This window comes from Oncorhynchus mykiss, chromosome 26 (assembly GCF_013265735.2).
Source record: "Oncorhynchus mykiss isolate Arlee chromosome 26, USDA_OmykA_1.1, whole genome shotgun sequence".
In the NCBI taxonomy this organism is placed as follows: Eukaryota; Metazoa; Chordata; class Actinopteri; order Salmoniformes; family Salmonidae; genus Oncorhynchus; species Oncorhynchus mykiss.
This window is the reverse complement of record NC_048590.1, coordinates 10538734-10552765: the sequence shown is the minus strand read 5'-3', so window position 1 is coordinate 10552765 and position 14032 is coordinate 10538734. Positions and strand designations below refer to the sequence as shown.

At 41.2% G+C, this 14032-nt stretch overlaps 1 protein-coding gene across 4 annotated transcripts in view; it reads left to right on the top strand.

Moving 5' to 3' along the window:
- The first annotated feature begins 5583 nt into the window (after nucleotides 1–5583).
- Nucleotides 5584–14032, top strand: part of zgc:85722 (uncharacterized protein LOC407982 homolog) — a 91982-nt gene continuing 83533 nt past the window's right edge. For 2 of the 4 annotated variants that reach the window (XM_036963530.1, XM_036963529.1), the window contains exons 1-2: nucleotides 8622–9010; nucleotides 12837–13691. In XM_036963530.1, coding sequence (XP_036819425.1) covers nucleotides 8834–9010; nucleotides 12837–13691 — 1032 coding nt within the window. In that variant the 5' untranslated portion in view covers nucleotides 8622–8833. Of the gene's footprint in view, nucleotides 5688–8621; nucleotides 9011–12836; nucleotides 13692–14032 lie in introns of those variants that run through there. The other 2 variants (XM_036963531.1, XM_036963532.1) reach the window with 2 other exon arrangements.

Genomic DNA, 14032 nt, shown 5'->3' with positions numbered 1-14032 from the left:
ATCCGGAGTCAGGTGTTTTATTCAACAGCCTTATGTGTTCTCTTTTTTAGACACCCTTCACATTTGCAATCAAATGCCAGAATTATCTCCATCTCCTTAGCGATCATACTTTGCTTTTATTGTATTTTTAATCAACCTTTATTTAACTAGGCAAGTCAGTTAAGAACAAACTTTTTCCCACTGAACTTTGTTGATAACACCTACTAAATTCAGGGTAGCAATATTGTTGAGAGCAGTAGCAACACTTTTGCAGTTCTCCATAACAAAAAACAAAAAAAAGGATTATCTACACATACTAAGAAGCTCACGTTATAGACAGAAGCATGCTACATGGTAGACCAATCCGAACTCATCTCTCGGCATGTCCTTTCTATCCATTATCGCAGTTAATCCTGGCTAATGAGAAGGTTCCTGTCTTTTTCCGTGGCTAAATGAACTAGGCTCGTAAATAAACACTGTTGTTCTATTTATAGACGGCATACACGTTTTTTTATTAAGGCACGTGAAAGTTCACATGTTCCAGAAGGCATTAGGTGCTGCTCAAATGCCTCTCCTGTGAAGTTGAGACGTGTGACATACGCCTAGAGACGTGAAGAGACGAGAAGAGGAAGCCACTTCAAATAATTGTAGTTGTAACTACATTTCGATACTTTTCTGTATTGCAACATCTTTATGCACCCTCATGTTCAATGATTTCGCTATAAACTGAATGGAAAAGCTATTATATAAACATTTTTGATTATCAAATAAAAATCACTTCCTAAATTGAGTGACTTTATTCTAATTGAACTTAACCCTGTTACATATATCTTTAAAAAATGTACTTGAATGTGGGGGTGACAAATGTAACTGTTTAAATATTTGTCTCCCCCGTTCCACCCCACAAATTACAACCTTGACTCGTGTATAATGGACAGGAAAATTAAGCTCAGGTGTGAAGGACAGTGGAAGTCTGACATTAATAAGTAGAATGAGAAATCGCAGGCAATGAGCAGTAGCCAAAGCTAACATATCATCTAGCAATTTGCTGTGGAGATTCATCATAATGGTGAGGTTAGCTTCGTTAGATTATTTGTGTGTCTGTGTTTGTAGGGGAAATACCTTTTGGAGCCCGTCCTCCCCAATTAAAGTGCCATAAACCTCCTGTGATCTGGCATGGTTGGTATATCCTCAATTCATTGAACAGATCAGTCGTCTAGATCTATTTTTGACAAGCAGGAACAAGCATCAATAGACTTAATGGTAAAATAAAGGTTAAATGGAATAAAACATGTAATCTCATTTGACAAGCAAATTAACAAATTTGAAATGTGGGTTGAAAAATATATCTCCATGTGAGAACAACACATCACTAGGCTGTAATATATGGCCGAAATATAAAATGTTATGTTACAGGTTGATAAGAATTTCTATCCATTTCAAACAGTCCCCCAACCAAAACAAATGAGATGACGATAATCTAATAGTCTGATGTGGCTCATTCTCATCAATCATGGATTGGTATTCCACTTAGTCCAATGGTCTGACATTTGATGTTGAACTCTGATCAATCAATAATAGAATCACGTGGCAATATTTACTTTTCACGTCACAGTACCATAGGGGTCTAACTAGAGTAGGACAGTTATCTGATAAAAACAGTGGTTGGTAAAGATAGAGTAAAATTATCATTTTAACCCCTGCTCAAGGGCCAGAACTTGCTAATGTGGGTATTAATAAACCTCCAGGCATAGAAGTGCCTACACCCTTGTGTACCTTGGTCAAGACACTGTATCCACATTGACCCTGGAAAATACCAGCTCACATCCCTGTCAACAACACCCTCAACCTGCGGGTTAGGAGAAAAAAGGTCTGGGCTACAGGCAGAATGCCCACCATGAGACTAACTGTTTGCTGAGTTTCTGTGACCGGCCTTCCGGAGCGGAAACTTTTGGACACCCCCTGGTGGGGACCGGCGAGAGAGGGAGGGCCGGCAGGGATACTGGGAGGAGGTGCGGTGGCAATCGGCCAGGCGCTGTTTACACTCTTTGCAGACAAGGGGTGGGGGTTAAAACAATGTCTGCTTTAATGGAGCATGGGCATAATGGGTTTCCTTTACCTTTGAACTCACACAGAAAATCCCTCCTAACCCTCTCTCAGGAATTCCATTGTCCTCACGCAAGTGAACACCACTGTCCTAACATGAACAAACCCACAATAAGAGCCATGTCGTGTTCTCCCTAGGCAGAGGGGTGTCACCAACATTAACAATGCTCAGACAGACACGTCCGCACAGATACAAGCATCGGTTGGCATAAGCGGATATGGACGGAAATGTATCTAATCTGATATTGGAAGCTAAGCAGGGTCAGGCATACTTAGTACTTGGATGGGAGAGTGCCTGGGAATACCAGATGCTTTAAGCTGTTTCTCTCTGTTGTGTCAAATTTCCGCTGAGTTTTATGTTTTAATTGTGATGTTGTGACTGGAAAAAAATAAAAACATTAAAAAGGTGAGTGCTTTGAAGGAGGGGGCTGACACCAGCCACAAGTGGCTTCTTTTCCACGAGTGCCGTTGCTTATGGCCATACCACCCACAACACGGCCAATCTTATTTGATCTCGGAAGCTAAGCAGGGTCAGGCCTGGTTAGTACTTGGATCAGAGACTGCCTGGGTATAAGCTTTTTCTCTCTGTTGTTCTCCCTTTCTCCAGCAGGGGCTACTGGAGCCCCACTGGTACTCCAGCTAAAGCTCTGAAATAATATTCAAATATAGCCTCATCGTTTTGCTAGGCACTCCTTTCTGTGGAGGGCCCAATGCCATTATTCCACAGCGCCACAGTGTGGACACACAATGCTCATGTGTGATGCTGCTGTGGGAGGGTGACCGAAGAGATCAGCCTCCTCCCTGCTTTTACTCCAGTTCCTGTCCTTTCATTCCTTTAACACAGAAGATCAACGGAGAGTGCGGACGCGGTCCCCCACCCCCCACCTCCCAGTCCGGAGATCGCTGCTGCCCGATACCACGCTGCTTGGTCCTTGTTTGGTGGGTGATTCTGTAACGGAATTATTCGTCCTCCTCTGACGAGGAGTATGAAATGTCGGACCAATGCGCATCATGTGTTCATGATGTTTATTAACTGAACAACAAAATACAAAATAACAAGGTGAAATAAACGAAAACCGAAACAGTCCTGAAAGGTGCAGAAAACACTAGACAGAAAATAATCACCCACAAAACACAGGTGAGAAAAGGCTACCTAAGTATGATTCTCAATCAGAGACAACGAACGACACCTGTCTGATTGAGAACCATACCAGGCCAAACACATAAACACAACATAGAAAAAAGAACATAGACTACCCAGCCCAACTCACGCCCTGACCAAACTATAACAAAGGAACTAAGGTCAGAACGTGACACCAGTGTCCAGTCATGGCCACCTAAACATCCACAGCTTCCAATTAGATTATTCATCCCCTCTCCTCCCTCCTGTAACTATTCCCCAGGCCGCTGCTGTAAGTGATGTGTTCTCAGTCAACTTACCTGGTAAAATAAGAGTTAAAAGGGTTACAAATAAATCTTGATGCACAGATTACAATTGGTCAGACCAATGTTGAACAGTCCTTACCACGGGTGCTTCCTGCTTACGTTTCTGTCTATAGGCATGGAGGAGCAGGGGGAGGCGTGATCTGACTTGCTGAAGGGAGGGCTTTGTACCCATCCTGGAAATTAGAGTAACAATGATTAAGGGTGTTCTCTCTGCGTGTATTACAAGACATGATAGAATTTCAGGGAGCGTTTTCTTCAGATTTCCTTTATTAATGTCCCCAGCTACAATAAATGTTACCTCAGGATATGCGGTTTCCAGTTTGCACAAAGTCCAGTGTAGTTCGCCGTCATGGTGTCGGCTTGGGATGGAATATACACGGCAGTGACAATAACCAAGGAAAATTCTCTCAGAGGTAATTCGATCGGCATTTGATGGTGAGGTATTCCAGATCAGGAGAACAGAATGACTTAATTTCCTGTACGTTACCATAATCACACCATTATTTAAAGATGAGACATACCCCTCCACCTCTGTGTTTCCCGGAGGTTCCTTATTTCTGTCCATGCGATGAACGGAGATGGGGACAATATATCCAGAGAGAGCTATAATTACATAAAACAGAATATGTTACAGTCCCTTATGTCTCTCTGGAGGAGATCCTCGCCCTGAGCTTGTCTACTTTATTGTCCAAGGACTGAACTTTAGCGAGTAATATACTCAGAAGCGGTGGATGGTTTGCTCGCTGCCTGAGTCTGACAAGAACCTAACTTCTCCTCCCTCTTCAACATTTTGGTGTAGCACCGGGAATTAATGGGGCTGCCTCAGGAAGTTCAAACAAAGGATCCAGGTCAGGGAAGTTGAACTTCTAAAACACATTTCTGGTGAGTGATCACCGATATAATATCCAAAAGTTATTTTCAGCTGTAGGTAATAATACTAGAAACGTTCTGAGCAAATAATGCAAGAAATAACACTCAACAAACAAAATACTGCAAAGCTGACAAGGAGTTAGCAACAGGGCAACCGTGTCTGTCGACGCCAGTTGTTATTATTATGTAAATTAATAATTAGGGTAAAAATTATGGGAAAATGTGAGATCTGCACCTTCTACTTCTTCGAAGAGGGTGCTGTTCCCTGGCAACACCATAGACTACACTATGCACAACCAAAGGCTCTTTTAAGAGCCATTCACATTGCAATAAGAGTATTCTTCCATTTACTTAGCTACGTCAACTGCATTTATTAAATTCCCAGTTTCTCTCCTTTTGATTTCTACTTCTCAGGTAAGGTTGTGATGTCTGTACAAAAACAAAAGAGGCTGTTTTAAGCCACCCATATAGATTTTTTTTTGAACAATTAGACACCCTATAATCCACACCTACACACTCATGTATCAATCTGATTGATGGATTGTGTTGTGAAGTAAGCAGACTCAGGTGTATAACTGTGGCTCCTTCCACCTTCAAAGAATAGGCAAGAGGGCCAACCATGGAGAATAGTAAGACACTTCATGATTTGTATAACTACGCTATAAATCAAATCAAATTTTATTTGTCACATACACATGGTTAGCAGATGTTAATGCGAGTGTAGCGAAATGCTTGTGCTTTTAGTTCCGGCAATGCAGTAATATCCAACGAGTAATCTAACCTAACAATTTCACAACAATTACCTTATACACACAAGTGTAAAGCAATGAATAAGAAAATGTATATAAAACAAATAGGTAAGACACCAGGTTAGTCCACACACAGATTCTCTTTAACTACCTTATTTTCTCAATAAGTCTCTCCCCTTCTCCCTAAATCATCTAGGTTATATCAGCTGTGTCGGTGAACCCCTGCCGCATCTGAACTGGCTACATAGAGGGCACAGCATGATCAGAGGTGAGAGGTCACTTGGTTGGGTCAACAGGAAATATTATTAAAGAGATGATATACTTTGAAATACAGATAGAGATGCAGTAGTCCACCTCCTGATTATGACTGCTTAAACATGTTAGCATGTTTAAGCTTTGTGTTTAAAAAAAATTATATCTCGTCTGCAGGTATGTTTTGAAGTGAGAGGATGCCAACCCCAAGTCCCGTCACCTGCTCTTAAGATAACTGTAACGATTGTCGTCGGGAGAAGGAGAAGAGGACCAAGGTGCAGCGTGGTAAGTACTCATAATACTTTTAATAAATACAAATACTTGAACAAAAAACAACACGACAAAACAAACAGTTCTGCAAGGTGCAACACACACAAAACAGAAAACAACTACCCACAACCCATAGTGGGAAAACAGGCTGCCAAAGTATGATTCTCAATCAGACAACAATTGACAGCTGCCTCTGATTGGGAACCATACCAGGCCAAACACATAGAAATCTAACACACTGAACAAAACATAGAATGCCCACCCCAACTCACGCCCTGACCAAACTAAAATAGAGACATACAAAAGGAACTAAGGTCAGGACGTGACAATAACCTTCAGGCCGACTGGGAGCCCAAGTCTGGTTTGGAGACACCATTATGTGAATTGAATTGTGATGAACTGAGAGATGCCTTCCCTGCTCTTACCTCTCTCCCGTTGTCTTTTATAATTATTTAACCAGTTAAGTCAGTAAAGAACAAATTCTTATTTATAATGACGGCCAAACCCAGACGACGCTGGGCCAATTGTTTCACATCCCTATGGGACTCCCAATCAAATCCGGATGTGATGCAGCCTGGATTTGAACCAGGTACTGCATCTCAGTCTCTTGCGCTGAGATGCAATGTCGCCATTCGGGAGCCACCTCTTTCTTCCTCTGTTTTTATAGTGCACACCAGATGTGCATTAAAGTACAGATTGAACTTGTAGTCACAGTTGAAGTCGGAAGTTTACATACACTTAGGTTGGAGTCATTAAAACTTGTTTTTCAATCCCTCCATAAATTTCTTGTTAACAAACTACAGTTTTGGCAAGTCGGTTAGGATATCTACTTTGTGCGTGATACAAGCAATCTTTCCAACAATTGTTTACAGACAGATTATTTCACTTATAACTTGTAAAATTTAAAAATATGATGTCATGGCTTTAGAAGCTTCTGATAGGCTAATTGACATAATTTGAGTCAATTGGAGGTGTACCTGTGGATGTATTTCAAGGCCTACCTTCAAACTCAGTGCCTCTTTGCTCGACATCATGGGAAAATGAAAAGAAATCAGCCAAGATCTCAGAAAAAAATTGTAGACCTCCACAATTTCTAAATGCCTGAAGGTACCACGTTTATCTGTACAAACAATAGTACGCAAGTATAAACACCATGGGACCACGCAGCCATCATTCCGCTCAGGAAGGAGACGCATTCTGTCTCCTAGAGATTAACGTACTTTGGTGTGAGAAGTGCAAATCAATCCCAGAACAACAGCAAAGGACCTTGTGAAGATGCTGGAGGAAACAGGTACAAAAGTATCTTTATCCACAGTAAAACGAGTCCTATATCGACATAACCCGAAAGGCCGCTCAGCAAAGAAGCCACTACTCCAAAACCGCCGTAAAAAAGCCAGACTACGGTTTGCAACTGCACATGGGGACAAAGATTGTACTTTTTGGAGAAATGTCCTCTGGTCTGATGAAACAAAAATAGAACTGTTTGACCATAATGACCCTTGTTATTTTTGGAGGAAAAAGGGGGAGGCTTGCAAGCTGAAGAACACCATCCCAACCGTGAAGCACGGGGGTGGCAGCATGTTGTGGGGGTGCTTTGCTGCAGGAGGGACTGGTGCACTTCACAAAATTGATGGCATCATGAGAAGGAAAATGATGTGGATATATTGAAGCAACATCAAGACATCAGTCAGGAAGTTAAAGCTTGGTCGCAAATGGGTCTTCCAAATGGACAATGACCCCAAGCATACTTCCAAAGTTGTGGCAAAATGGCATAGTGACAACAAAGTCAAGGTATTGGAGTGGCTATCACAAAGCCCTGACCTCAATCCTATAGAACATTTGTGGGCAGAACTGAAAAAGCGTGTGCGAGCAAAGAGGCCTACAAACCTGACTCGGTTGCACCAGCTCTGTCAGGAGGAATGGGCCAAAGTTCACTCAACTTGTAAATAATAATTTCTTAACTGACTTGCCTAGTTAAATAAAGGTTAAATAAATACAAAAACGAAGTCTTTATTTGAAATACTAAACCTATCCTGTGTTTATCAGATCAATCCAGATGAAATAAATTAGATAGTGAGAAGAACCGGTTTTAGAGTATTTACATGATGCATAGGAAGTGTAGTGTACTGTTTAAAAAATATATATTAGTAAATAAATAATAATAAATAGTAAATGCTTTAGCTAGCTAGATTCTTTAAATCCACTGTTTAACAAGACGACAGCCTGGTTTGCTGGTTGTTTCAGGAGTCCACAAAACAACCATAATTACAATTTCATACTCAATTATTATTTTTCATTTACATACATACTCATGTCACAACACCCATAAAGCTAGCAGGCTAATGTTAGCTAGTCAGCTAGATTACTACATCGTGATTTTTTTGTAAATTAACTTCATGACAAAAGAAGATGCATTACCGTTTCTCTCTACATTAACTAACATATTCCTCTACGTTTTTTTGCATGATTCGTTAGGACGTTATAGTCACTTACATTTGCTTCCATCCTAGTATTTTTGTCAGTCATCTTTGCTGAAGAAAGTCTCCAGCCTTGGGTTGGGTAGCATAGCGTCAAATTCGTCATGGGAACTTTATATGATTGGTCATCACCCAGCGGTTGCCGATGGTGATTTACATAAAGTTGGGAAAAGTGTATATTTTTCACCGCCTCCCACGCACCACACAAAGGTCCCCGCCCTCTCCGCTTTCCATCCTTCCATTGAACATCACCGCGCGCCACCGCTTGCTCATGAACAACCTCCGGGCACCGTTTGCTCGTGAACACCCTCCGGGCACGGTTTGCTAATGAACACCCTCCGTCAACGCCCGTGTACATTCCTTCAACCTTGCGGAGCATTCCGTTGCGTTATTCCGTTATGCTGATGAAGTCGATCGTTTGACCAATGACAACAGCTGTGACGGGCCGGGCTAAATGTTAACCCGGCCCACATTTAACCCCGCCCCGTTCCGCGGTCTGCAGCGACGACCATCTGGCGCTCTTTGCAGTCTGCGCTAGGTATACCACTATTCTGCGATTGCGACTCATATCGCACCGGTAAACAACAAAAAGACAATGCTACAACCACTACAAAACATTAGTTAACCTGGTTCACACGAACCGTTTTCTGGCTGGACCGTCGTGACAGTAGCGTGTGTCTGAAGATGGCGACTGGAACGGGTTGGCAGCAACTGTACAATTCCGCGTCTGGCAATCCATGTATTATTACTAGTACAGGGAAATATAATTCATCGAACATGTTTTACGAAGCAGGTTTAACGATGGAATATACTCAAGACCTGCACCTGAAAATGAGTAAGAAAATAGCACAGCTGACAAAGGTTTGTTGATGCGCACGTTGTCTTGCAAAACTGTCACAGTCCAGGCCAATGCATTTATTTGTCCTGCTGGCAATGGAAATTATGTAATTCATTATAAATTCACCTAGGCTACAGTGTCTTTGTGATATGATTAGAATAATTTAGTAAAGGATACGTTGTTATAGTGAAAAAAAGGCTACGTTGTTATAGTGAAAATCACACTCTCTGATGCTGAAGAAAAGCATTTAAATGTCCCTGTTGGAGTGGTCACTCATCGCTAAGGAAATATACAATACAATGTTATTGTGCCACCTAGGAACACTGCAATTCTGTTGAGGCCTGATACATTTGTGAACAGCAGGAAATGTATTGTCTTACATAATTCCTGAAAGATGGTCTGTTATATACTGTATGGTTTATATAGTCATTCAATGTCAGCTACAGTATGCTCTAAAAAACATTTAACTGACAGGATATTACTTTTGAATTGTGATTTTCTGTTACTAGCCTTCAAAGTATTTACACTTTTCAAAATGTGTTGTATTATAGCCTGAATGTAAAATTTATTAAATGGAGATTTTGTGTAACTGATCTACACACTACCCCATAATGTCAAAGTGAAAATTTGTAACTAATTAATTAAAAATGAAAAGCTAAATTTACTTGAGTCCTTCCTAACTTAGTTGCTGGAAAGGGAGGACACCGCTCAGGGATTTCACCATGAGGCTAATGTTGATTTTAAAACAGTTGCAGAGTTTAATGGCTGTGATAGGAGAAAACTGAGTGTTTTAACAACATTTCGGGCAAACACAACACATCACTGAGTACCACTCTTCATATTTTCAAGCATAGTGGTGGCTGCATCATGTTATGAGTATGCTTGTCATCGGCAAGGACTAGGGAGTTATTTAGGATAAAAATAAATGTAATACAGCTAAGCACAGGCAGAATCATAGAGGAAAACCTGGTTTAGTCGGCTTTCCAACAGACACTGGGAGACAAATTCACATTTCAGCAGGACAATAACCTAAAACACAAGGCCACATATACACTGGAGTTTCTTACCAAAATTACATTGAATGTTCCTGAGTAGCCTAGTTACAGTTTTGACTTAAATCGGCTTGAAAATCTATGGCAAGACTTGAAAATGGCTATCTAGCAATGATCGACAACCAACTTGAAAGAGCTTGAAGAAATAAAAAATAATAATGGGCAAATATTGTACAATCAGGTATGCAAAGCTCTTAGATACTTACAGTACCCCAAAACACTCACAGTTGTAATCACTGCCAATCATGTAGCTGTAATTGCTGATTTTAAGATGTATTGAATCGGGGTTGATTTGTCATTATTTTCTTTTTAAATCCATATAATTTTTTTCCCAGTTTGACATTTGTGTGTGTGTGTGGATCATTGAGAAAAAAAAGACAATTAAATAAAGTTTAATCCCACTTTGTATAACAAAATGTGTAAAAAGTCAAGAGGTGTAAATTCTTTCTGAAGACTGTAAATACTACATACTACACACCAATATATTAGTAAGGGGAATTCCATCATATATACAGAACTTTTGAGTCTAATAAATTACTTGGAAGTACTGTAAAAACAGGAGAATATTTGGTGTAAATATTGGTCGTTATTGGCATCTTCATTGTAATGAAAAATTGTGAATTATACAGTCATTTTTTGTATTATCAAAAGTAACATACTCTGAAACGTTTTACTGCAGCATACTGTAAATTATGGTGTATTGGAAAATTTTGTGGGTGGGAAAATACTTGCTGTATTTGGAATGGTACTGTAATTCCACTCCACAGAATACAGTACTTTACCGAATTTTTTGGAGCGCCGCTAGTGGCTGCATGGTATTGTTGTTTCTGGCTCATAAAAATATTTTAGGGTGTGCCTTGTAAGAGGCTATATTTGTCACTCCTGTGAGTGAGGATGCTATACCAATTTAACTCATATGTGATTATAGTTCTCCATCAATTTAAAATGTGTAGGGGACAGATTGGAGTGGCAGCAAGACTTAAACCTTAAATGGTTTAGCATTTTGCCATGTCCCTTTGGTCTGTTTTGCCCAGTAGTTGCTGCCAGTTTGGAAGCCTTTGTTATGGCCCCTAGAAGTGCAAGTGACATAAAACTCCTAATATTCTGTAATGTTTGTTAACACTTTACCTAGCAGCCAACCAAACTACTTGCACCAATCCCTTTTAATTACAGTAAAATACTATGAAATATAAACCCCTCCTCTCAACAAATTTCATTAATTTATTCATCCATTTTTTCATTAGTTCATTCCGAAAGTATTAACTTTTTTTTCTACAGTATAATACAGTACATTTTACAGTATTGTACTTGGTGTCATTACACAGTACTTGCTTTGATACTGTATTTATATTACAGTAAGTGTACTGTAATATGAAATACAGACTTTAACTGCCTCTGGGCTGCCTGTAAACTACTGTCAAATTCCTGGTAACCCCTTTACAGTGCTTTTTTAATGCAGCACCCACCAACAAGCTGCTTGCTTGGCTAGTGGGAATGTCCTGAGCCAGTGTAGAAAGGATTAAGAGGTGTATCCTCCTCCGCACATCCTCATACCCATATGTCATGACAGCAGATGACTGACTTTGGCAAGTTGACACCAGCTATCATGGTTGTTTTCTGTTGTTTAATTGTTAAGATAATGTTGTGTAGCCTTTGACTAAGCATTCAACTAAAGCGAACATTTATGTAACAATATATCATTTCATATCCTCCAAATCTTTACTGATCAAATTCTCTAAATGCATCATTAGGACAATTGTTCTGATGCCATTCAACCAGTGCCAGTGGGGTACACGTTACATGACATCCTGTGGTTGTATAGATGAAGGGCATGGTCATATTCATTAGTGCACAACAAACCATTTTGTAACAGAAAACGTTTTGAAATAAGAACAAGTTAATGTAGTCCCTCCCATTTTCCGTACATTTTATTTTGTTTGGTGTGTTGTAAATACCACCCTGGTGACGGTAATCAATACAGATAATTATATCCCTTACCGTTCTGCAAAAAGAATACAAATGGCAAAAATCATGCTTCCTTGTTAGTACTGACCATTAAGATCTTACATAATAGAGAACTTGGGTTTGATTATTGTGGAAACCCTCCACTCCAACTGCTTTAGCTGCTGAAAAAGGGGAATAATCTTTTCCTAGTCTTTCCATATTTGGCTTGTATTCAAAAACTTGACACTAGTTTTACCAGACACACTACATACACTAAAGTATTTGGACACCTGCTCGTCCAACATCTCATTCCACATCTAGTGGAAAGCCTTCCCAGAATATTGGAGGCCGGTATAGCAGCAAAGGGGTGACCAACTGCCTATTCATGCCCATGATTTTGGAATGAGATGTTCGACGATCAGGTGTCGAAATACTTTTGGTTATGTAGTGTATGTCTGGTAAAACTAGTGTCAAGTTTTTCTGTGCATGTGAGGAATGTTGCACACACCAGCAACATCATAGATGAGGTAAACAGGCATATACAAGGGTGTGTTCATTGTTGTAAATCAAATTGTATTGGTCACATGCAGATGTTATTGCGAGTGAAGCGAAATGCTTGTGCTTCTTGCTCCAACAGTGCAGCAATATCAAACATGTAATCTAACAATTCAAATTCCACAACTACCTAATGTATCTAAAGCTTTTGTTTTTAATGAACAATTTCCTAATGTGTTAGTTATGTGTCATCTATGATTTACTAACTGATTAGATATTCATTATAATCTTTTTGATGCTGTGAGGATCCTTCTTCTCAATCCTCATCATTTTCCTCTTCCTTGTCATTTTGCTCTAGGTTATCTACGCCCTCAACACGAAGAACGACGAGCATGAGGACGAGATGGAGTCACTGCGGGAGGCCCACGAGGACGAAGTGCAGCACATTGTGACAGAGACACATGACAAGATCATGCAGTATAAGAGCAAGATGGTCGACGAGGTTGACCTGAAGCGCCATCTGCAATCGTTGGAGGAGTCTGTGGAGCTGCACGAGCACATGAAGCGGCAGGCACTGGCTGAATTTGAGATGTACCGCCAGCGCATGGAGGACTCGCAGCTGTGTACTGAGGCGCAACACACGCAGCGCGTGGTCTCCATGTCACGCGAGGTGGAGGAGATGCGCCGCGACTTTGAGGAGAAGCTGCGCTCCTTTGGCCAGGCACAGGCCCAGTTCGAGCAGGACAAGCGGAGGGCAATTGACGAACTACGCACCACCCACCGGCAAGAGGTCCAGGAGCTGCTCCACAGCCAGCAGAACCAGAGCGCCAACTCCACCGTGGATCAGGAGAAGCTGGCTGAGCTGCACAGGGCTGAGGTGGAGGCCCTCATGGAGCGAGTGGAGGAGCTGACCAAGGGCAAAGTACATCTGGTGGAGGAATACGAAGCCAAGCTCACCAAGGCTCAGGGCTACTACGAACGCGAACTGGAAGCCATGAGGCGCACACAGCAGCTGACCGCCGAGAAACTGCTGGCCTGGAAGAGGACGGAGGTGGAGCTGAGGAAGGAGTTCCAGGTGCAGGAGGCAGTGCTGCAGAGGACACTGGGAAAGCTCCGGGCTGAGCTGCAGAGGGCGCAGGAGGAGGCGAGAGAAAGCAGGGACAAGACCAACAGGCTGCAGGCTTCCCTCACCAATGCAGAGGGCACCATTAAGGTAAAATTCTCATGCATATTCATGTGTGCCGTTTTGTGTCTGCAACCCTGTTTGTGTATGTTTCCGGTATGTTTCGTTGTACATGTATATAAATGCCTACACGTAGAAGCGGCAGGATTTGCAGGCAGAGACAAATAAATGGGTTATCAATATTTATTTCCAGACAATGTAATAAACTATAGCCAAATCATATTTAAGAGGTTAATTTCCTTGGAATTAACTAAACTGCCCTGTGCTTCTCCGCCCATGCATATAGTCTACTCTATTTAATTGAGACCACACATATTGGCACACTTTATCTCGCATGCCCAACTAGGAGAGGAGAGTAGGGTACTGAACTT